The sequence below is a fragment of the Hyperoodon ampullatus genome (assembly GCF_949752795.1).
Source record: "Hyperoodon ampullatus genome assembly, chromosome: 18".
NCBI classification, from domain to species: domain Eukaryota; kingdom Metazoa; phylum Chordata; class Mammalia; order Artiodactyla; family Ziphiidae; genus Hyperoodon; species Hyperoodon ampullatus.
This window is the reverse complement of record NC_136931.1, coordinates 29,991,468-30,017,276: the sequence shown is the minus strand read 5'-3', so window position 1 is coordinate 30,017,276 and position 25,809 is coordinate 29,991,468. Positions and strand designations below refer to the sequence as shown.

General features: G+C 39.2%; 1 protein-coding gene across 3 annotated transcripts in view; it reads left to right on the top strand.

Moving 5' to 3' along the window:
• LPCAT2 (lysophosphatidylcholine acyltransferase 2) overlaps positions 1–25,809 on the top strand; it is a gene marked incomplete at its 3' end in the record, with an annotated part of 62,891 nt that overhangs the window by 18,030 nt on the left and 19,052 nt on the right. For all 3 annotated transcript variants that reach the window (XM_079724375.1, XM_079724374.1, XM_079724373.1), the window contains 3 exons: positions 9,273–9,355; positions 11,933–12,058; positions 13,875–14,028. In XM_079724375.1, the coding sequence (XP_079580501.1) occupies positions 9,273–9,355; positions 11,933–12,058; positions 13,875–14,028 (363 nt within the window). The remainder of the gene's footprint in view (positions 1–9,272; positions 9,356–11,932; positions 12,059–13,874; positions 14,029–25,809) is intronic.

Here is a 25,809-nt window from a genome sequence, read left to right as displayed (position 1 = left end):
GAATGTTCTGAAAATTCTGACCAGATTTTTAAGACTCTGAAGGTTGATTCCAAGAACTATGCTTAGTTTCCAGGAATGACATGGAATAATGAACCCCTGAATTCAGAATCTCGTTGGCTTTAGTGATACCCTCAGGTAGACTCTGAAGAGAGAGGGTCAGAAGAGTGGTTCTCCAGACTCTTGCCTGGATTTTCCAATTGCATCCATGGCTTTTGTAATGAAAACCTTAAGTTTGCATATGTAATTCAGAGTTCTGAGCGGGGGGGCCAGTGCTCCAGGTGACAGGACTGTGGAATGGAAGTCACAAGAATCCTATTTTATTTTGTTGGATAGCTTGGTTGTTCAGCCATTTAGGTGTTGTCAGCAATACCAAATGATGTAGGAGGGCAGATTATGTCAAAGTGAATTTAACTTCAGTGAAATTTTTCTTGAGACTTGAAGGTTGTCTGCCTGCCTGCCTTGAAAATACCTGTTTACTAATTATATGCCACACCTCCCCACTTTTAAAACCAGCTCAGTATCTCTCAGTGTGCCCAGAAAACACTAGATCTTGGAATATACTTAGATGTTTCTAGAGAAAAAAACTAATCTGTATCCTAATAAGTTTAGGAAATACCAGGGTAAATAAAATGAATCAGATTTCTTTTCTCAAGACTTCTAGTGCCTTTGAAATGTTTAACCACTGAACCCCTTTTTTCTCTGGATACCTCCTAGAGCCAGTTTCCATAGAATACATTTTGGGAAACCCTGGTAGAAAGAAATATCTTATTATTTCTAAGTACTTCAACTGAGCACTGCTCTTCCTTCTTGAAAAGCTGCTCAGATAGCTAGCCCTGTTTTCTTTCTTTCTTTTTTTTTTTTTTTTTTTTTTTTTTGCGATACGCGGGCCTCTCACTGTTGTGGACTCTCCCATCGCGGAGCACAGCCTCCGGACGCGCAGGCTCAGCGGCCATGGCTCACGGGCCCAGCCGCTCCGCGGCATGTGGGATCTTCCCAGACCGGGGCACAAACCTGCGTTCCCTGCATCGGCAGGCGGACTCTCAACCACTGCGCCACCAGGGAAGCCCTGTTTTCTTTCTCTAAAAAAAAAAAAATAAATAAGAAAACCCATACTTAAAACAGCCATACTATCTTCTTTGCAAATTTGGAATATACTGTTTATATATATATATGCTGTTCCTTCCTCTAAATTTACCCCTCTTTAGCTAAGATGAAATCTAGCAATAGATGTGGAAATGCACATAGAACTGTACATTTTTTTTGTCTAGCACACGTGTCAGTGGTCAAATTGTGTTACAACAGAGGTATGCAAATTCCTCATGCTTTTGCCCTGACCACTATTACCACATTTCCTTTCCATGTCATGGCTGTCCTTCTTTCTTTTCAATTACAATATTTGCATTCTCCAACCTGTTCTCAGACCTGTTTGGATAATATTTTCTGCAAATAAAAGAATATATCCTTTGCTTGATAACTTCACACACAAAATGGCTTTCAACCAGTTGAAAAAAGCTGAATAGGTAGGGATTTGATGTATAAGAATTGTGGTACAGGGTAAGAAGATGGAAACTTATAGGCTTCAAACTGGGTATTCTTATTTTAACTGTAATTTAATTTGAGATTTATGAGTTTACCTTTCACCCAGGGGATTCCTAACTACTTTATGATTTTTGAATATTTTTAATTCCCCACTGTTGGGATGTAACTGGAAAATGTATCCCAGCAGCCTGCCAGGCACTAAGTATACCCACACCTTGGCTCAAGACTCTCAGGGGCTGGGCACTAGCTCTGAGGCTCCAGCTTTTCCACCACGTCAGAGGAGGCCCAGCTTGAGCTGCCCCAATGCAGCTCAGTCAGAAGTCTCAGTACATTTAGTTGCTACAATTTCAGTTGTCTTGGTTGTTCAAAAGCACCTCCTCTGCTTTCCTTTTCTTAAAATGGATGGAAATCCTAGGTATTATTTTTAACATGTGTTTTTAGACCTTCTTGAATATTAATTAGGTAAACCTAATTCAAGATGTATTATTCAAGAATATAGCCTTAACTTTATGGTTTTTAAAATGAGCTATGAGTGGATTATTACGAAAATGTCCATTTAGACACACTTGTTCTTGTGAGTCAAGGACTTCTCAGTATGTTGAAGGCTGTATCCTTTAGTTTCACAAGTCTCCCCTCATTAATGATGATTATCAATCTCTTTAATTACCAAAATGATCAGATATCTAAAAATCTAGGGAATATAATATTTAGGACTATTTCCTTACCCACTCCTTCTCTGCTTCCCCAACACAAAGACTTATTTTTGAAAAGGTTATTATTTTCTTGACTCTTGGATCTTAAAAATACAAGTTCCAAACCTCATGCCCTATGGAATTTGTCTTGTGGCATCTTTGAACAATGATGCCATGTGTGTCTACAGAATGGTTCTATTGAAAGTTATTCTTTGAATCATAATGTGGCATAGTGGGTGTACTTAAAGCATCTTTTAGTGATCACTTTTATCAGCCAGCTACTCCACAAGTATTCCTTAATAAGCATATGGCTTAGGGGCATAGGGAATAAGCTAGCTAGTAGGGAACATTCCAAAATATGACATAAATTAAGAGCCTTCTAGCTTATCTCATGAGAGAGAATGTAAGCAAAGTCAGACTATATAGCACTCTGTGGATAACAGCTAGTTTCTGAATGGAAACATGACATTCACATTGACTCTACAATCAGTTTCCTTTTTCATGGGCTATATCTTAGTTTGCATTCAAAATATGTTGACTTTAAAGCCATCCATTATATTAGAGATACATAAAAATGATTTGTCTGTAGACATACATATTTTGCTTTAGGAAAAATTCCTTGGCAAAGCTTATAGTGAGCTTCTAGTGGCTGCTGGCATTACTTAATGGTAGGTAATTCATTGCCTTGTGATAGAGGTGTTTCTTTTCATTAAAAAATTTCTGATGTAGGAAAGGATTATAATAATGAGTGTTATGATCAACACCTATAGAAATATATCACTTTTTAAATCTCTTAAAGCTACTTACTTAGAGAAGTTTCAAATACATTTATATAGTTTATTTAAATATACAAATGCACTAAAATGATGTGTAGTTTTTAATCTAAAACGGGCCTTTTAGAAAACCATCACACAAATACATACATACATACACACACAACACACCCCATATGTACTTGTTCTAACAGAGGTAATTTCTTCTGGAACTTGGTAGAATTCTGGAATTTGTAAGTGGAGAAATAGAGTGCTACAAGAAGAACGTTAGCTGGGGTTTTTGTTCCAGTTCTGCTAGTACTTACCTGTATTTGCTTGAGCAAATTACTTAAACCGCTCTAAGCCTGTGTTCTCACTGGTCAAAGGGGGATAATAATACCTATTTTATAGGGTTGTGAGGATTTAATCAGGTTGCTTGTGTGCTAGTATGTGGTGAGTTAGGCATTAACCTTTATTCACCTTATCAACTAGATTTTCCTGTTCTTTTAAAAAGGAAGGAGCTAATGTTCATAAAACATTGTTCATAAAACCTTTCTTCTTTTGCATTTCTCCTTTTGAAGACTGTAAAGGAGAATCACGAGCAAAACTAGAACTGCACTTTTCTTCTTCTTTTTCTTTCTTTCTTTCTTTTTTTTTTTTTTGGCTGAACTGCGCGGCTTGTGGGATCCTAGTTCCGTGACCAGGTATTGAACCCCAGGCCCAGCAGTGACAGCACCAAGTCCTAACCACTGGACCACCAGGGAATTCCCAAAACTGCACATTTCTTAAGATTCACCTGTTAAAATCCTTTTCTGTTCCTTAGAAGAAGAAAAAGTTGACTGTAGCGTCATCACTTGTCAATCTTTTTCCCTCTCATCATCACTTATTTAATAGAAAGGAATGTGCTTGATGTGGTTAGTAAAAAATGAATACACCAGTCTCACTGGTAGTGAGTATTCATGTAAAGGACTGGTTCTGGGTAATGGAAAGCCTTAAACAATAGGCAGGGGAATTTGGGCTTTATCTTGTGTGCAGTCTAAGGCCCAAGAAGAGGTAGGAGGCTCTGGGACCAAAAGTGCAAACTAGAGGTGCTGGTGTGGGAGACAGGCCAGTTAGTCTCCTCCTCATCTGGGTCAGGATGGTACAGAGTAAGCAGGGTGAGGGAAGAGGTGATACTCCAGTGAGGAGGGGGCTGGAGCTGTGGAGCCGGTCTCAGGTGCAACGGGAAAGGGAATTGACGAAGTTTACACAGGATGCTGTCAGGGAGGAAAGACTTCCCTCTACCCACCCAGGTCTGATTCCTGGGTCTGTGAAATAAACTGATAATAGGCAGATTAACAGCAGAAAAGATATACAAATTTATTAAGTTTTAATATGATATGCACAAGGGCATCACAGGGAATAAAAAGTGAATACCCAAAACAGTGAGATTTGAGAGCTTATATACCATATTAAAAGAAGCAGGGGATACAGCCACTATGGAGAACAGTATGGAGGTTCCTTAAAAAACTAAAAATAGAACTACCATATGACCCAGCAATCCCACTACTGGGCATATAGCCTGAGAAAACCATAATTCAAAAGGACACATGTACCCCAATGTTGATTGCAGCACTATTTACAATAGCCAGGACGTGGAAACAACCTAAATGTCCAATGATAGATGAATGGATAAAGAAGATGTGGTACATATATACAGTGGAATATTACTCAGCCATAAAAAGGAACGAAATTGGGTCATTTGTAGAGATGTGGATGGACCTAGAGTCTGTCATACAGAGTGAAGTAAGCCAGAAAGAGAAAAACAAGTATCATATATTAATGCATATATGTGGAATCTAGAAAAATGGTACATATGAACCTATTTGTAGGGCAGGAATAGAGACGTAGACGTAGAGAACGGACATGCGGACACGGGGAAGAAGAGGGTGGGACGAATTGGGAGATTAGTTTTGACGTAAATACGTGGGAACCCGCTATATAGCACAGGGAGCTCAGCTTGGTGCTCTGTGACGATCTAGATGGGTGGGATGGGGAGGGAGGGAGGTCCAGGAGAGAGGGGATATAGGTATACATATGGCTGATTCACTTCATTGTACAGCAGAAACCAGCACATTGTAAAGCAATTTTATTCCAATTTAAAAACAAGATGAATTAGAGCTTCCACATAGTTTATAGCAGAAATAAAAGTTTCAAATTAAAAAAAAAAAGAAGCAGGGGAGGGAGGGCCTAGGCCACTTAGGGGAGAGTAAATGATTTTTAAGAAAGACCAGTGGGCCCTTAGAACAGATGGGAGACATGATGGTGTGTGATAAAGTTTGTCTGGGTGTGATGTTGACTTCTAGTCTCCTCCCCTCTGATGAGAGTCAGTCTTCCCTGTTGGATGAAATTCCCCAGGAGCACATTTAGGACAATTGAGTTCTTTTTGGAGGATCTGTCTTGGGCAGATAAGGGAAGTTCAGAGAAAGCCTCTCCCTGCAGTGCTGTTTTTAAGTGCCTACAGCTCAAAATAATTGATATACCCAAGTGGCACATTTTGCAGTTGCATGTCCTGAACTCCTTCACTGTCTTCTTTCTAAAGTTGGAAATGAAGTATCATTGAGACGAAAGTGGAATTGCAACTTGAGAAGCAAGGAACATGTTTGAAACAGGAAAATATGATGGCAGCAGGTCAAAGAGGGACAGAAGAGGGCTGCCAAGCAGCAGTGAGGTTCGATTTAAGTAACTTGATCCTCGCCCATCACATCAACATTAAAGAAATAGACCCAGTGTTGAGATCATATATTTTGGTCCACCTACACAGATTAGAAAGATAAAAGAAGATCTTCAACAGCAGAAACAAAAAAGTATTTTTTTATGTTTGGAGGCAGCATGGTCACCTTGGGAAATTACATAATTTTTCAAGCAGCTCCAAGGAACTGAACATGAATTTGTAGTAGCCTCAGCCAGTAAGATTTTGTACCTTTGTTTAGCATCTCTCAGTTAGCATCACTGTCTAACAGGATTAGGGAGGCGGGATCAGGAGAGGTGACCGAGTATGTGATTAGTGCCCTGCCTGTGGCAGAAGTGACAGATTCTAGGTGACAGAAAGGTCATAGAGAAGTGTCTGATTCTCAAAGTCCAGTGTAGATAGGCAGACAGATGTTGTCAGCAGGGGGTGGTAGAGAGGGATGAATAGTTTCTGAGGGTGACCTTCAGTTTCTTGCGGTCTCTGCGGGACCAGGTTAGGGGTGAAGTAAACACTAATAGGTAATGAGGGGAAACTCTCATGGAAGAACTTGTCAGAGGAGGAACTAGAATTGCATGTTTTTTCCATGGCCAAGGTGGAGGTGAGAAGAATATCTGTGGCCAGATGAAGGGGTGTGAAATCAAGATGGGCCATCAGTGTGGATACTGGGGATAACGAGAGAAGATAGAGGTAGAAAGGATAACTTGTGGTCCTGAGGTCACTGGGGTATTTAGGTGTGTATTAGCATTCAGTAATAGATAATGACAATCACGTTCCCCTCTCTCTGGCTGATCTTCCTTCCCAAGTAAAAGATATGTTCATGCTGTGACCCTTGAATGACTTTGTACAAATTGGAAATGTGATATAGAGGGCAAGATCTTATCCAAGGAGAGATGACTTTTTATTAGAATTTCCATTGAATTGCTTCTCAGGAGGCATGGGGGCCTCCAAAACCAGTGAGTATCAAATCCAGGCTTTTAACTGTTTTGAACTCTCAGGGGAATTATTTTCCTCAAGAATAAAATGCCATGCCAATATGAGCATTATTAAAAATCATTTTATGGAAAATATTCCCTACACTAAAAGGAACCAAACCCATAGTTCATTGTATTGTGTTTGGTTAACAGTGTAACAGCAATTTATTTTTTAGGGTTTTCAGTATGAACTTTTATGACCTACCAATCAAGTGTATTATAAATGAGCATTTAGCTTATTTTAATGAAGAATTACATGGCAATTTAAAACTTTAATTGTATTATTTTGTTAGGTTTTTATGAACATTGATTTTAACATAGTTTTATTCCTTGGATTTCATCCTAAGCAACTATAAGAGATTTTACTAGAACAGGATGGAGGGAATTTTTAGAAATATTTATTTGCAAAGATTTTTCATTGCTCTGGATATATAAGTGATGTGGGGACCTCTGGTGGCTTAGTTTATTTTTCCATCTTAAAGAATGACTGGATACTAAGCAAAAAGATAGACTTAGAAGTCCAGTTGGAAAGGACCTTAGACGGCATCTACTCAAACTTTTTCCTTTGACAAGAGAGGGAATTGAGGCCTATAAAGGCTAAATGACTTTTCCAGGATCGCACAGCAGAGCCAAGGCATCAATCTGGGCCTAGTGCTGTCTCTGCAGCATGCCACTGTCCTCTTGGAGAGGATGTTAATAAAATAAATGTGAGAAGTAAAATAGCAAATAGCACATTATCCTATGATTTCTGTCCATTTTATCCTAAAAATGCCAGTTGGGTCCATGCTGGCCTGTATACCCTCCCTCCCTCCCTCTATTCATGGTCTTACCATCACTCACAAAGTGATTGTGGTTGCCTCCAGGGGTTCTCCCTGCTCCGAGCCTCTTCCTCTTTGGTTATCCACTCCCTGCCACCAAAGTTACTGCTCAAAAACTTGGACTGGGTCATTTCACTCCCTTGCTTAAACTTCATCTCTGAGTCACTGTTGCCCGTAGGCTTCTTAAACATGGTTAACAAGCTTGAAAACAGGTCCATGTGAGTCTGAAAGTGGTGTTATTTATACAGATATTTACTTTTCTTTCAAATTGTGACCCTGCCATTTGTGTGTGGCTTAGCTATATCGTTTAACCTCTCGGAGCCACATTCTTTACCTATCAAAGGGAAATGGTAGAATTTGCCTCAAGAAATTGTTGAAAGAGTTCAGCATATAAAACCCCTTATATCAAGTACCCAGTACACAGTAGGTTCTTGAAGGATGGTAGCCCTTATTGGTGGACTTAGCTCGCTGTATCGTACATTTATTCCCCACTGCATGAAGAACTCCTTGAGGGCAGAACTTCCTTGTCATGTCTTCAAGGCTTAGTGTGGTGCCTGGCATATAACAGTGTGCTTAAGCAGTATTTGTTGAATGGAAATGAGCCATGAAATCTTGAGCAAGTCATTTAATCTTTGTGATCCCCAACTCCTTATGACTAGAATTGGGAGGGTTAGTAAAATGAAAGAATGCATATAAAACACCTAGCATGGTGCCTGGTTCAGTTAATAAACAGTAGGAATTGGCAAGATCATGTTTATCCTCAGAAAGTCAAGATCAAGTATTAGCTCTTCTATAAAACCTCTTTGGTTGCTTTTCCCAGCCCCCGACCAAATTAATCATTTCCTATCCCTTGTGTTCATACTCCAGGAAGGATGGTTTAGTGGGGAAAACAAGGGTTTTAAAGTCTGACAGGCCTTGAGCTGAATGCTAGTCATGTGACCCATATAACTTTAAGTAAGTTAATTAAGCTTTTAAGTCCTATCATTATAGGAGTAATTATAGTTAGTGTGTGTTGTGTCAATCTATCCTGTTAAAATATGGATCTTCTTTAGAGTGGGAATTAGGGTCCTGTTCATCTTGCCGGGTGCTCAAAAAATGTACAACGACTTAAATATAGCACTGAAAGCTTGTTAATGTTAGGAAACTATAATTAAAAACAATAATAGTACAAATGAGGTATCACAGAATATCAAGTGGAGAAAAAAGAGTAAAATTTAAAATGATAAAGCAAAACATGGTAGAAAGCCAATATAAGGGTTCAAAAACAAGCAGAAGAAATGATAAAACATAAAGCTTGATCAAGTGATAAAAATATAGCTGATATATTGGAATGGATAGAGAATGGATAGAGAAGATAAACTACAAAAAACAAAGTACTACCACTAATAACATTTTCACACAGAGGGTAGGTGGGAGAAAATGCAGCTTTGAGAATAAGATCTGATTAGTTTCAGCTTTACAACTTCCAGAATTCCAGACATTGGTTCATTTCATCCTCACCACAACCCGGGACATGGGTGGTCACAGCCCTCCTTTCAGAATTGAGGAGACAGTTCAGAAAAGTTAAAGGTCGTACTAGTTAACACACAGAAAGACCCAGAGCTTGGATTCAGATCTCTTGAGTCCAAGCACAGTGCTCTTGACATTCTATCCTATAACCCGTGTGCTAGAAAGGCAGGGGATTTCATATAATGACAGCTTATGAATTACTTTAGCATTTAAAGTCTTAGGCCTCACAATTGTAATGGAAAGGTATATTTGCCTTTCAGTTTATGCCTGTTCAAATACCAAATGATGAAGAAAAAAGTGACCCTGTCCTTTTTGCCAGTAGAGTCCGGAATTTAATGGCAGAGTAAGTATCTATATGTGATTATGATCAGTAAATAGTTTTAAAATTATTGGTAAATGGCATTTAACATTGTTTGAAGTCTGTTTTTTTCTGTCTGAGGGCCTCATTCCCCAGCTCATTTTGGTAAGGAAAAATCATGTGCCTAGGAATGCGGTCAGTAAGAAAATCTATAAATATTTTCCCTGACGTAACCCCAAACTAATGGAGACGTAGCTTTGCCAGAAGGTGAACAGGGAGGGTACATGAACCGGGAGAAACCAGCCAGTGACCTCCAAAGGGTGAATTCTCCCAAGCTGGCCAGTCGCTGTCAGACAAAGCTAATGACGGTCTGAGTGGTTCCTGCTGTGACCCACCTTCTAGTCCCCTCAGCCTCCATATAGCTGCCAAGGCCACGTGTTTCAAAGGCATTAATGATTATAGCACCAAAGAGGAAAAAGTTTGCAAGGGAATGCAATAGATGCATAGAAAAGGGGGAAAGTCACCCTCATTAAGGGGATGGCTATAAATTTAGGATTTAGAAACTGCAAAACATAAGGCAAGTATTTTCCTGCACTTAAAGGAGTTTTAACTGGCCACTATCCTGATCAGATAAATCACCTCTCCTCCTGTAATGAAAGGGTGTGTTATACTATCCCCACCACCCAGGCAGCCTCAGAGCCCTCCAGGTGTGCACCCTTTCCCCAAGCACCACCTCCCTCAGTCATGCCCAATGGCAGGTTTGGAGCTAATAGGCCAGCAGTATTTATTCTCTTAGTAAAAATGCAATGAGAACTCTGAATTTAGCTTCATAGCTGAATTTGGCATTATAAGCAAGATTATATATATTATATGTATATTACATATATTAATATTTCACAGGAGACTAACTTTATTTTCAAAAAAGAATAAATGTTTAAGTGTTTGGCTGAAAAACTTTTGTTACTATGTGTCCCTACATGTACTTGATTTACCTAGTTTCTAGAGCAGCTACAAAATTTGCTTTGATATTGTTTGCTTCCCTCTTCCATTATGTTTTCATACTAGCTTATGTCCAAAATTTAGGAAGGAAGATAAGTATTAGGAACTGAGAGAATTTACATCAGATATTTTGACTTCCCAAAACCTGCCTAAAAGCAGAGGAAAGGTTTGTTTAAGCAGCCTTTTCCTGGATTTGGAGGCGTGGAGGTAGAAGGGCCTTGGATAAAGAGTAAGGAAGACCTCAGTTAGCTGTACAACCTTGGATAAGACCCCTCCAAGGCTCCTTTCCTCATGTGTAAAGTGGGAATTCTAATCCTTACCTGGCTTTTCTCATAGTTTTGGTTATTATTAGAGTCAAGTAGGAAAGTATATGTTAAAAGCATTTGAAAATGGTAAAGAGCAAAGCCAAGGTAAGTAGTGGTGGTCGACCACTAATATATATTTACCAAATCCTGTGCTAGGCCATTTGCTTGTGTTACCTAACATATTCTTCACGGCAGTTCTGAGGCAAGTGCGGAAATGGAGGCTCTGAGGTAGTGAGAGTCTCTGGGCTGGGATTCAAATCCACACTTCCTATTACCAAAGCCCAAGCTCTTAACTGTTTTGTTCTACTGTTTACTCTTATAATTCCTGAAGTGTTTTTAATTTTTATTTTCCTTATATATTCTTACACCCAAATAGTCATTAATCAAAAACAGCTTAGTGGCAGGTGGGAAAAAAAAGTTTATTCATATTGCATTCATTGAAAATTGAATGTTCTTAGCCATGATTCAACAAAATCAAATAACAGTTGATGACATAATTTTATGATTGTCACTGAATGTGTGTGAATAAAAATTTAGCCAAGAGGGATCTGCAGGAAATTATTTTATGTACAGCACAGATTTTCTTCTTGCCACTCAAGTGTTTTTTCAAGTTCTTGTTAATATGTATTTTTTCCAAATCTGTTTCACTATTAGTAGCTCTCTGAGCAGGAGGGAGGTAGTCAGTGTTGTGCACTCCTCTGAGGATGGAGGGTGTTTAGGTTTGGAAGAAATATGATCTTATAATCAGTCCTCGTTAGTATTTTTTGAAGATTGCTATGTAGCAAGAAGGTGATCTTCAGTCTTAAAAGATGGAAAGACGCAGATGGCTAGCAATATGGATAGACTGTTCACTTATAATATGTACAGGTACCATTTATCTGTTTAAATGGCACTTCCACAGGCATTCTTAGTTGGTCCTTAAAATAACCCTGTGGAGGAAGTGATTATTCCTATGTGCAGATGAGAAAAGTGAGGCTTAGGTTAAGTGCCAGCTGGTAAAAGACTCCATAGGACTTGAACCTAAGTCTTCTCATTACTTTCCATGGACTGAACTCAACTATTATTATCACTGTAGTCAAAACACAGAACAGAAATGACTAGCTGGCAGAAGCACACAGACATAAGGAGATTAACTCGGGCCACAATAAGTCTGTGAAGTAGAGAAATATGTCTCTTTGGCAAATAATAAGCCAAAGCCACTGGTTCAAAAAGTAGTAAATACTTTTCCATTTACTGTCGTTTGTTGACCAATTCAGGCCTAATAAAAAACCATCACCTTTTTAAAAAAGTTGAATCTGTTTGTTTTTTAATACTTTAGAGCTCTGAGAATTCCAGTAACAGATCACACCTATGAAGACTGCAGATTGATGATTTCAGCAGGACAGCTAACACTGCCTATGGAAGCTGGGTTGGTGGAATTTACCAAAATCAGCCGGAAATTGAAGTAAGCATATTTTAAAATTACCACACTTTCCTAAAGGTGTCCAAAAGAGATCTGAAATCCCGTTATGTTTATTTTCTCTGCTTTCATTAATGCTCAAACTCTAGAACCTACGTGGTGTTTATTAAGAAAGCCAGGGATGTGAATTTATCTCCCATTTAGTTCATCTAGTTTTGTTTTTTCAAGAACAGCTAACTCAGAAATATGTGCGTTGGTCATGAGAGGAGAACGAGATAGTAAACATGAGTCAGTGCAGATCTGCCTCCCTACCCAGAAACAGCTGAGTAGGTGATCCTGCCACCTTCTTATAAGAAAGATGGCATAATTATATGGGACTGGCACAAGGTGGTCAGAATTCCTCATGTGAAATAGGAATTGACTTGTAGAGCAGCAATTCTGACCATCATTGAATTTTAAATACTTCCCTAGATCAACCTTCTCCTTCTGGGTACATAATTTTTTTTTAAAGGCAAAAAAATATATTGTGATTTTTATTATCTGGTTTAAACCATTTAGAACATTCCCTTTGAACTTCCTGGTATGAAGGTGTAACTCCCACATCCCTCTCATTACAATTCATTGTTTTCAGCCCTGACAGGGATCTGCAGAATTTATTAACTCAGCAGACCTTGGCATCCTCCCTAGGAGGGAGTTGCAGAACCAGTTACTGTATTAAAGTTCAATATTAAAAAATATTTTTTGATAACTGATGTAGCAAACATTATTTATATCTTCTAGATAGCAATGTTTTGATGTTATATTTTTACAATATTCCAATAGATTTGAAAAAATTAGATAGTTACTGAAATTGGATGTAGAAGTATGTGTTAAGTCACCTGTTTAATTCTACAGGATGTGATGTAAGCTACAGTATATTTTTCAGTGTTTTTTTTGTTTTGTTTTGTTTTGTTTTTTTGCGGTACGCGGACCTCTCACTGTTGTCGCCTCTCCCGTTGTGGACCACAGGCTCCGGACGCGCAGGCTTAGTGGCCATGGCTCACGGGCCTAGCCGCTCCACGGCATGTGGGATCCTCCCGGACCAGGGCACGAACCCGCGTCCCCTGCATCGGCAGGCGGACTCTCAACCACTGTGCCACCAGGGAAGCCACCAGTGTTTTTTAAAGTGTTTTATAACTAATATTGGAGGAAGTGTACAAAGTCTAATGAATCCCCCATCACAACATTTTGTGAAATGTGAGTTCATTATCATCCGGAAAGCTTGAAAGCAAGAATTGTATTTTTTTTTAACAACTCAGTAAGTACTGTTGACTTACTAAGTAATATTTAGATTAAAATGTGAGTTCTTTTTTTCTTCTTGTGAGTCATTTATTTTCTTACCACATTGCTCCTTTTCCCAGTTACTTTTCTTTCCCTCAGATATTTGGGATAATTACAGTTATGCTAATATCCTTTAAAAAATTAGAAGTCTGTATCCATGTTCAAAGTGTGCCTTAAAATATTCATTTTCGGGGCTTCCCTGGTGGCGCAGTGGTTGAGAGTCCGCCTGACGATGTAGGGGACGCGGGTTCGTGCCCTGGGCCGGGAAGATCCCACATGCCGCAGAGCAGCTGGGCCCGTGAGCCATGGCCGCTGAGCCTGCGCGTCCGGAGCCTGTGCACTGCAACGGGAGAGGCCACAACAATGAGAGGCCCACGTACCACAAAAAAAAAAAAAAAAAAAAAAAAATTCGTTTTCTTCTCCTTTTCGAATGTAACACTGAATATATTTTTCCCTCAGACAGATGAATAAAACAAAGCTCACAAAATGTCCATGTGGATTGTAAAACGCTAATAACACATCTTCATAACTCTTTGTTTAGATTAGATTGGGATGGGATTCGTAAGCATTTGGATGAATATGCCGCTATTGCAAGTTCCTGTAAAGGAGGAAGAATTGGAATTGAAGAATTTGCGGAGTATTTGAAGCTGCCTGTTTCAGATGTCTTGAGACAACTTTTTGCACTCTTTGACAGGGTAGGTTAAAGTTTAATCTTTAACACACAAATATTTTTATTTCGTGAGTCCCCACAGGGTATAAATCAGTATGGCAGGCATTAGAAAAACTTGCTAGGTCAGTGTTAGAAGAAGCAAGGCTGAGCCCATAGTTTAATTGCATGCTTTTGTTTTCAGCTTAATAGTAGTAGTAGCAGTAGTAGTAGTAATAATAATAGTAATATAATAATGATTGTGTGTGTGTGTGTGTGGCAACAGTCATGATAGTGTCTATTTATTTTAAACACCAGGTCAGAAATAAATATTGTGACCATATACCCATATTTGTGTATGGAATTGGAAAGGTTTACATAACTAGCAAGAATTTTAATATTTATGTCAAAATCATACATTGATGACATGGGTGGTACTATTCTATCCTGAAGGTTTCTGGACTTCCCCAAAAACATCCGAAGACCAAATAGATTTTAGTTTATTTATAACAAAGTTTTCAATTAAAGCTTGACTGTTTGTCCTTATATTGGGGATTCAGTTTTCTGCTTACGAATATGTACGTACATGGAGTTAGATAATTGAAATGTCAAAGTTTCCTTAGGAAAAGTGCATCAAGGTTTCAAGTTCTCTCTTTTTAATTTGTTTTTTAATATATAAAGTTGACAGTAAAGTTTACTTTTTTGGTTACAGTTTTGTGAGTTCTAACAAATGCATAGAGGCATGTAACTACCACCACATTCAAGAAATACAACTGCAAAAAAAAAAAATTCCCTGTAGCTAGGCTTTTATAGTCAAGCCCTTCCCTCACCTTTAACCATTGGCAATCACTCCATCCCTATAGGTCTGCCTTTTCCAGATGCCATACAAATGGAATCATTTAGTATATCCTTTTGAGTCCAGCTTCTTTCACTCAGCATAACGCATCTGAGATTCAGCCACATTATTGCATGTATCTGTAATTTGTCTCCTTTTATTGCTGAGTGGTATTCCATTGTGTGGATGTACCATACTTGGTGTATCCATTCCCCAATTGAGGAACATTTGGTTTGTTTCCAACTTGGGACAATTATGAATATAACTGTTCTAAGCGTTCATGTATAGGTTTTTGAGTGAATATAGTTTTTCCTTTTACTTGGGTAAATACTTAGGGTTGGGTAAATACTTAGGATTGTTACCTTTTTTATTTCACATTCATTCCTGAGGGATATTTTTGTTGTACATATATGGGATTCTGTATAGAGTTCTTCCCTTTCAACAATTTAATAATTTCATCCTGCTGCCTTCAGGCCTATCTGGTTGTTTTTCAAGTTCCTCCTGCCATGGTATTTTATCCAGAGGTAGTGCTTTTTGTATTTTGATCAAAGTTTCTAATTGTAGTGAGAAGGAGAGATAGGCTAAACTAGGCTCATTCTATCCTGGCTGGCACCAGAAGTCCCAGGTCTCTATCAACCACTGGGAAAAGATATTTTGCAAAGAAATTATAGCCTGCTGACACAAACCAGGACAGAGCTTTTCTTTTTCTTCTTACCCAGAGGTCACTAACATTCCTAATGACTTATTCCGTGACTTATTCTCTTAGATGAACTTTTTTTTTTTTTAATTTATTTTAATTTTGGCTGCGTTGGGTCTTCACTGCTGGGTGCAGGCTTTCTCTAGTTGCGACGAGCAGGGGCTACTCTTTGTTGCAGTGCGCAGGCTTCTCATTGTGGTGGCTTCTCTTTGTTGCAGAACACGGGCTCTAGGTGCACGGGCTTCAGTAGTTGTGGCACGTGGGCTCTGTAGTTGTGGCTCATAGGCTTAGTTGCTCCGCGGCATGTGGGATCTTCCCGGACCAGGGCTCAAACCTGTGTCCCCTGCATTGGCAGGTGGATTCTTAACCACTGTGTCACCAGGGAAGTCCCTTAGATGGACTCTTCTTTAACATGATGCAGGTAAGCAACATTCTTCCATATGGAATGCACAAGCCTCTCTTCTGTGCTTGTTGCAGCATACAAATATTTTTTCCTTGTCCGTGCAATGGTAATGTGTCACTGCAATGGTGCTACTATAAAGTGTAATGAAGATTTAGGGAAAAGGAGATGTAAATTATGGGATGTAACAGTGCAAGTTGGGAAAATAGAGGCACTTTTCACTTATACTGTTACTAGTATTTCTGTGAGATTTGTATAGCATTTTCCACTATGGCTCTGGAAACCAAGCAAGCAATTTTAAATAAAGTTTCTATAAATATGAACTTGGTGACAGGAAGGAATTTGGCAGGGACATACAAATAAGAACAGGAGATGGGGAAATGGGAAGTGACATGAAACAGGGACCAAGAGGGAAGTTCAAAGCACATGATAGACTTTATGCTCATCAGGATTTTTAATCAAGATTAAAAATAGTCTCCATAGAAGTTGCCCTGTCTTTCAGGTGTCATACTGTCATAACAGCAATAACAGGATTGCTTTGATACCAGTTCTGTCTTTTGATGACTGATGATACCTGCCAGTGGCCCCATTGTTTCTATAGCACTGGGATATGTGGGAAGATTTGGGAGTGGGGAAGGGAGTGTAAACCAAGGATTACAATAAGCCCTAGTTAGCCAGATTGACCCACTCTGAACGAAAGAATACAATTAGCTCCAAGCAGTTTGGAGACTGGTGAGCCTTTGTGGCCAGTGTGGTTAATCACACTTCTGCATGGACTGCTTCAATCGGCTCACGTATCAATTGTAACTGTAAGTTTTCTTCACTTCTTTGTATAGTGTATAGACTTCACTTTAGATATAGACCATGAGTTGGTCTTTAAAACACTTTTGATCTCCAACATACTGGAGGGTAGAGAAAATAATCTGGAGAATTAATAACCAATGCATTTGACCTTTCTTTACCTCTTCCTTTTCTCTTCTCTTTGTCTCTCTGTATTTCTCACTTTCCTTTTTTTTTTGTTGTTTTTAACATACCTGCATGTCTGTGCCTGTGAAGATTTGCTTTGTTTTGAGAAGCTGAATTATGCAATCGTTGCCACGCCCTGTGCACATCCCCACTTCCATGCTCCCTTGGAGGGATTTAGCTGGGAAATGTTCCACAGAAAAGACAAAGAAGTTCAGTAACGTCATAGTTTATTTCTCTCTGTGTAGCTTATCTTGCTAAACTCAATACTTATGAGGGGTGGGGGAGGAAGAAGGGTGGGAAAGAGAGAGGGTGGGGTGTTCCTCTTGCTCCTTCATTTCAATAGCTATAAATTTTTGCAGGGCAGAAGGCTCCTCCCATGTGCCTTTCCCACTTTATTCTCCCTTTCCCCTTCCTTCTTTTCTTCTCTCAATCTCTCCCCAAGTCTGGTGCAATTGTGGTTGGTATTTTGGGGAAGGGGAGAGATCTGTATATCTCTCCATGTTCCCTTACTCCTTCCCACATACATTCCTGGCAAGTCTGCAAAAACTTCATAATGGTTTTCGTCTCAGTCTGTCCTAAAAAAAAAAAAAAAAATGTGCTGTCTATTGTTTCTTCTGACAATCTGATGTGTTCTTTTAGATTGTCAGATATGCGATGGCAGATGATTTCAAGGTCCAACAGAAATGTGGCATTCATGATCCAAAGCATAGCATGGCTCATTGGATTAGGATAGTTTCTTGTGGAGAGGTCTCATCTCTGAAAAAAAGGAAAAGAAGACCCTTTTCATCTTTAGGTTTCATTCAGCTTCTTTATTTTCCCAAATGTACACTGAAGTCTCTGAATCAGAGACTGATTGGGATTAGTCAAAAGTCCACATGAGTTAGAGCTGAGAGCTGAGACAGTAGTTTAAAACAGTGGCTTCTCAACATTTTTTATACTCATAATTCAGTTTTCAAGACTAGATTTTTTTGCCAACACTCTTGAAGGCATTTAAATACACTTAATGGGACTGAGAAACAGCACTGGCTAAGTCAGAAATAATTATAACACAGTCATTTTTACAGTTATAAGAATATCTACACAGCATCACCTTATTTCATTCATTCTTCAACGCTGTGTTATTGAGCAGAGCCGTGTGCTACCCTGCCAGCAGTATCTTACATACCTATGAGACAAAGTCCTCAAATATTGCAGCACACATGTCATCTTTGTTGCTAGTTTGACAGTATACCATGTTATCTGCCTCTTACCTCTTAATAGTGGCAAGTCATCTCGTCTGCACTACATCTCATGATACATTCAGGGTCATGTTCCATCTGGCACACATCACCATAACGGTATGTGTATTCGCTGGTGGCAAAGCTGTATTTCAGGGGTCAGCAGACTTTTTTCAGCAAAGTGCCGGATTGTAAATGTTTTTGACTTTGTGGGACATTGGGTCCTAAACTTTCAGTATAATTTGTACAACTGAATAGAAAAGTTAATCCACCCCACTCAGAAAGATTTCTCTGTTTATTTTCAGTCACTTAAGCCACATAAATGCCCTGTCCTAACTCTCAGCATGAAAATCTGCACAATACAGCACCCTACCTTCTCTAACAGGGAAGGGCAAGCAAGGATGCTTATTATATGCTCATTATTTGCTCATGATTTAACACTTGAACTAATGCCAAGAACAAGGCAGACAGGAAGAACTCGGATAAAGAAACACATTCATTCCACACAATGCAAAACAGTAATAAAAGATCTCCAGAATAGCCAGAAATGCTGGATTGTCAAAGTGCTAAAGTATACACACACTTTCCTGTTCTAATATTTAAACAAAGGACATAGTAATGCCAGAAGAACTAAGTACCAGTTAGAAGGCCGAAATGGGAAAAATCAGGACAGTTTTCACATTTTTTAGAGAATGGAAATAGTAACCATCTATCTAAATTTTCTTAGCCTGTGGTCTGTTGTGTGCGTAATGGTTTTGGTAAAAAGAGAGTGAGCTCATGCCAGACTATAGCTGAATGATTAGAAATCAGTCTCTCTCATCTGTGAAGATAAATGATATACCACTAGTTAGAAATGGGGAGGATGTCAATAAGAAGTAGACAGATTTGGTGAGAATAAAGATTCAGAGTGACCCCCTTTAAATCAGATGTGGAACAATGGTGGCTATAAGGCCTGACTGCAATCCTTCAATCAGTCCTTAAACTTTACCAGCATGCTTTATTTTCATCAGTTTAGGAAATATAGCAGGTGACAATCAGCAAACTACAGCTGATAGACCAGATCCAGTCTGACGCCTATTTTGTAAATAAAGCTTTATTGGGACACAACCATGCCCATTTGTTTATGTGCTGTCTATGGCTGCTTTCATAATACAGTGCCAGAGGTGAATAGCTGCAACAGTGAAGTCTTCTATCCTTTTTTTAAAATTGAAGTATAGCTGATTTACAATGTTGTGTCAGTTTCTGGTGTACAGCAAAGTGATTCAGTTATATATATATATATATTTTTTTTTGTGGTACGCGGGCTTCTCACTGCTGTGGCCTCTCCCGTTGCGGAGCACAGGCTCCGGACGCGCAGGCTCAGCGGCCATGGCGCACGGACCCAGCCGCTCCGCGGCATGTGGGATCTTCCCAAACCGGGGCACGAACCCGTGTCCCCTGCATCGGCAGGCGGACTCTCAACCACTGCGCCACCAGGGAAGCCCGATTCAGTTATATTTATATATTCTTTTTCAGATTCCTTTCCATTATAGGTTATTACAAGATATTGAATATTTTTCCCTGTGCTACACACTAGGCCCTCGTTGTTTATCTACTTTATATCTAGTAGTGTGTATCTGTTCATCCCAAGCTCCTAATTTATCCCTCCTCCACCCCCCTTTTCCCCTTTCTTCTATCCTTTAAATTTCCAGTTCGGGCTTGATGTGTACTTTAGTATTTCACAGCTCATGTGAAAAGAACTCATCTTGATTCCAATCTTAATTAATCAGGATTTGTTATATGAAATCTAAAGCTCATATGATATAATTAACAGAAGAAGGCTATAACTTTCTGAGTGGGCTAGATGAACATTCCTACCCAGTTGTACCAGTCATCCTGAAAGTTTGATGGCCTATATGTCTGACCATTTCCTTCTTCAATTCTCAGGGTGACTTAACTCCCCCATGTAGTCCAGCATAATATTTTCCCTCCCTGAGTGTTCTTACACTAGAAATATCCTTTTAAGCATGAGAATTGTATACTTTCTTCTTGGCTCCTCAATGCAAGTCTACCTAGGGGACACTTAGACGAAACAGAAAGGAGAGGGCATTGATTAAAGCTCAATTTTTTATTGGAACAAGTGAGCAATGGCCTCCTCCAAGAGCATAAAGAGGTAAAGAACAGGGCTTTGTACGGAGCAAATTGTGTCAGACCAATTTAATTTCCTCCTATGACAGAGCGACAGTCCAAGATGATAAAGAAGAAGAAATAGATATCTATATGGACTCTAGAAAGGTTTTTTATTTCATCCAACGTGACATTCTCATCAATAAATTAGGAAGGTCTGGTCCAGATCATGTTGCAGTTAGGTGAAAGCCCCACTTGACAGAGAACCCTCACTGAAAGTGGGAGCTGTGTGTCCTGTGTTATTCGAGACCTGCTTCAGTCCCCCCACCTTGGAGTTCTGTCTGGAGGAGAAACATATTTGATAGGTTACTGGAATACTTTTGAAAACCAGACAGTACGTCAAAGTGAGGATAAGGATATGTAAGTATGTCTTTAAAAGTTGTAGAACCAGACCCAAGAAAAAGATTAAATTACAGTCATATATAACATAAAAATACTTGGGCATGAGAAGGAAACTGAATGCAAGGTAAGAACGAAGCTGCAGTCACTTCATGGCACATGAAGATCTAGACTCAGAGAATTCTAGATGTCAGATTGCCCATCTTCCTCATTTCTCAGGAAGCTTCCAGCCCAAAAGAGGAAGTTGTATGCTCAAGGCTACAGAGCTGGTTAGTTGCAGCACTGGGAACTCCTAGTTCAGTATTCTTTTTACTACAAACCATCTCTGGACTTTTAAAAAATAACTTTCTTGAGGCATATTTTACATATCATAGCATTCAGCCATTTCAAGCATACAGTTCAATGATTTTTTTTAGTAAATTTACCAAGTTGTGCAACCAGCACCATAAATCAGTTTTAGAGTTTTTCCACACCCCATTATGATTCCTTGTGTCATTAACTGTTAATTCCTGTCACCTACCTATCTCCCAACCCTAGGCAACCACTATGGTAAGTCCTCCTGCGTTGTTCTAGACCTGGTCTAGAATAGAGACTTGTATAGGTTTGCCTTTTCTGGACATTTCATATAATGGAATCTTATGATATACAGTGTCATGTCTGGCTCTTATCACTTATTGTAAGTTATTTTTTATATAAATTTATTTATTTTATTTTTATGTATTCTGGCTGCATTGGGTCTTTGTTGCTGCACGCTGGCTTTCTCTAGTTGCGGCAAGCAGGGGCTACTCTTCGTTGTGGAGCACAGGCTCTAGAGTGCAGGCTCAGTAGTTGTGGCACACAGGCTTAGTTGCTCCACGGCATGTGGAATCTTCCCAGACCAGGGCTCAAATCCGTGTCCCCTGCATTGGCAGGCGGATTCCCAACCACTGTGCCACCAGGGAAGCCCACTTATTGTAAGTTTTTGAGGTCCATCCATGTCGTTGCCTGTATCAGTAATTCATCCCTTTTTATTGCCAAATAGTACTCCATTATATGAATTTATCACATTTTGTTTATTCATTCACCTGTTAGTCGATATTTAGGTTGTTTCTACTTTGGAACTATTATGAGTAGTGTTGCTAGTAGCATTCGTGTGTCACTGTTAACTTTTTAAGTTCAATAACTCTTCCCCCTCGAATTGAGGTTAAATTTTCCATTGAATATGGCCTCTTCCCCTACTCTTTTTCTCCAGAGCTGCACAGTAGAGTTGCCCCAGACAACAACCAAAGTTCCTATTAATGTTCTAATAAATAGCCTTAGGGGATTAAATAGTCCAGAGAAGAAAAGGCTTGTTAATCTAATAACAGTCTTTTATTCTATGATGGCTTATGAGAAACTGTTAGCCAAATGCTTTCCATCTTAGCAGAAAATAAATGAGAGGAATTGAATTTAAACTTCAGCGAAAAACACTTCAGATGGTCATAAGGAGGCACATTTTATATGACAATGGATGCTGTCAAGTTAATTTGCAATATTATAAAAACAAAGCCCATGTAATTTCCTCAGAAGCTTATATGAATGGATTTAAATCTATCTGAGGCCAGATGGCCCCTTGTGATCCCCTAAAGGGAAGAAAGTCCTTCTGTGGTGCTTCTTCAGTGTGGTAAAGGAAGACATTTGGCCTTTGGTGTTTACAGAGACTGTTTCACGGTGCCCCTGAGACCAGTTATTGGAGTCATTGTGCCATAAAACCAGTTGATGGAGAGTTTTCTATAAACCACTAAGTGTGGCAGGAGACATTGCTCTCATGTCCTACCCAGAGCAGTGTCTCCCAGCTATGATTCTCTCCCGAATAATAGCTAGAATAATCATTATTTAATTCTAGAATTGTACAGTTTATAAAGTAATTTTACGTTTAATCCCCTTTTGACTTCATATTTGAGCCTTAGTAGTTTCCAGAGTAATCTGTGAGATAGACTCTGTCACATGGCAGTTCAGAGTCCTTTCCAATTTCATTCTCTTCTATTGAGTTGCCTTTATCTCCCATCATTCTCAGCAGTAAACTCTCATCACACTGGACTACTCATTATCTCTTGAATACCACACATGCTTTAGTTCCTCTATCTTTTCACTACACCACCCCTTTATATATCTATCTATCTATCTATCTATCTATCTATCTATCTATATATATATATCTTGTCTTTTTGGAGAACTCTGACTTAGCCTATAGTCAGGCCTACACATTACCTCTTCTGTAGGTAAATGTTCTCCTTTCCTTTCCTCAGCAGAACTTATTGTTCCCCTTTTGGACACCCATATTGGTTTGATAATCCTATAAATATATTAGCTGTGTGACCTTTTATAAGTAGCTTAACTTCTCTGAGTTTTTCTTTCCTTATTTCAAATGCTTTTATGTCTTTCAGGGAAATTCTATGAAATTGATATACCAAAGAATATTCTATACAAATGTAATAGTTTAGTATTAATAGTAGAAATGTGAAAATAGACCTCAGATTATAGTTACAACACCTAGTTTTCTGTGGGTCTCTTTGATCCTTGAGGACAGCAATCCTGATGTTTTCATCTTTCTCCCCTAAACATTGAGTCCAAGTCCTGAAACATAATAAAAGAAATGGAATCTTTATGAAGTAGGCAGGGGAGATACTATTATCATCAGTTTGCAGATTAAAATTAAGGTCCAAAATGCTGAGTGATATAAGGACTTAGTTATGTCCTGGCCACTTTTCCCTGAGTTTACCAATAGAACTTCCAAAGACTGCTGAAGGGCTTGTACCCTGACTCTATCTAGTATCAAGGGTGAGGTTTCTCAAAGTATTATCTGGGACTATCTGTCATAGACTGACTTCTGAAGATACTTATTAAAAATATAAAATCTCACAAATGTAATTTTGAGCAAAGAGAATCCAGACACACAAAATCAGAAAAGAGAGGACAGTACTACCAAATTTACAGAAATAAAAAGTATTATAAAACAGTACTATGAGCAACTGTATATCAACAAATTGGTTAACCTAGATGTAATGGACAAATTCCTAGAAATGTACAACTTACCAGGACTGAATCATGAAGAAACAGAAAATATGAACAGACCTAACTAGTAAGGAGATTAAATGAGTAATTTTTTAAAAACCTCCCAACAAAGAAAATCCCAGGACCAGATGGCTTCACTTGTGAATTCTACCAAATGTTTTAAGAAGAGTTAACACTAATCCTTCTCAAACTCTTCCCAAAAATTGAAGAGGAGGGAATACTTCCCAACTCATTCTATGAGGCCAACATTATCCTGATACCAAGGTCAGAAAAAGATAGTACAGTTGACCCTTGAACAACACAGGGGTTAGGGGAACCAAACCCCGTGCAGTCGAAAATCTCTGTATAACTTTATAGTCGGCCCTTTGTATCCATGATTCTGCATCCACAGATTCAACCAAGCTCAAGTGTAGTACTGTAGTATGTATTTATTGAATAAAATCCTAGTAGAACTGGAGGCACATAGTTCAAACCCGTATTGTTCAAGTGTCAACGGTACATGAAAAGAAAACTACGGACCAATGTCCTATATGAATTGTTTTCTTTATTTATTTATTTTGGTCTTAGTTGCAGCAGGCAGGCTCCTTACTTGCGGCTCACCAGCTCCTTTAGTTGCAGCACGTGTGCTACTTAATTGCAGCACATGTGCTCCTTACTTGCGGCTCATGGGCTCCTTAGTTGTGGCATGCATGTGGGATCTAGTTCCCTGGCCAGGGATCGAACCCATCTTCCTTGCATTGGAAGGCAGATTCTTAACTACTGCACCACCAGGGAAGTCCCCCATATGAATATTGATGCAACAATTCTGAACAAAATACTAGCAAACAGAATTCAACAACACATAAAGAGGATTTTACATCATGACTAAGTGGGATTTATTCCTTGAACGCAAGGGTGGTTCAACATATGAAAATCAATCAATGTAATAAACCACATTAACAGAATGAAGGGGGAAAAAACACAGTTACCTCAATCGATCCAGAAAAAGCATTTGACAAAATTCAACACCCTTTCAGATAAAAACACTTAACAAACTAGGAATAGAAGAAAAGTACCTCAACATAATAAAAACCATATATGAAAAGCCCACAGCCAACATCATACTCAATGGTTTGAGCCTGAAAACCTTTCCTCTAAGATTAGGAACACAAAAGGATGCCTGCTTTCACTACTCCTGTTCAGCATAGTACTGGAAGCCCTAGCCAAAACAGTTAGGCAAGCAAAGAAATGAAAGGAATATGAGCTGGAAAGGAAGAAGAAAAATTATCTCTGCTCACAGAATACATGATCTTATATGTAAAAAAATCCTGCAGACAACACACACACACACAATTGTTAGAACTAATAAACTAATTCAGCAGAGTTGCAGGATACAAATCCACACACAAAACTTAGTTGTGGGGACTTCCCTGGTGGCGCAGTGGTTAAGAATCCGCCTGCCAATGCAGGGGACATGGGTTCAATCCCTGGTCCGGGAAGATCCCACATGCCGCAGAGCAACTAAGTCCGTGTGCCACAACTACTGAGCCTACGCTCTAGAGTCCGCAAGCCACAACTACTGAAGCCCGCATGCCACAACTACTGAAGCCCACGAGCCTAGAGCCCATGCTCCACAACAAGAGAAGCCACCACAATGAGAAACTCGTGCACCGCAACAAAGAGTAGCCCCTGATCACCACAACTAGAGAAAGCCCGCGTGCAGCATCGAAGACCCAATGCAGCCATAAATAAATGAATGAATGAATGAATGAATCTGCCTACCATTGCAGGGGATACAGGTTTGATCACTGGTCCAAGAAGATCCCACATGCCGTGGAGCAACTAAGCCTGTGCAATGCAATTACTGACCCTGCACTCTAGAGCCCGCCTGCCACAACTACTGAAGCCCGTGTGCTTAGAGCCCGTGCTCTGCAACAAGAGAAGCCACTGCAGTGAGAAGCCTGTGCACCGCACCGAAGACCCAATGCAGCCAAAAATAAATAAATTTATTTAAAAAAAAACTTAGTTGTGTTTCTATATACTAACAATAAACAATATGAAAAAGAAATTAAGAAAGCAACTCTGTTTACAGCAGCATTAAAAAGAATAAATATAGGATAAAGAATAAAATAGGAATAAACAACCAAGGAGGTAGAAGACTTGTACACTGGAAACTACAAAGTGTTGTTCAAAGAAAT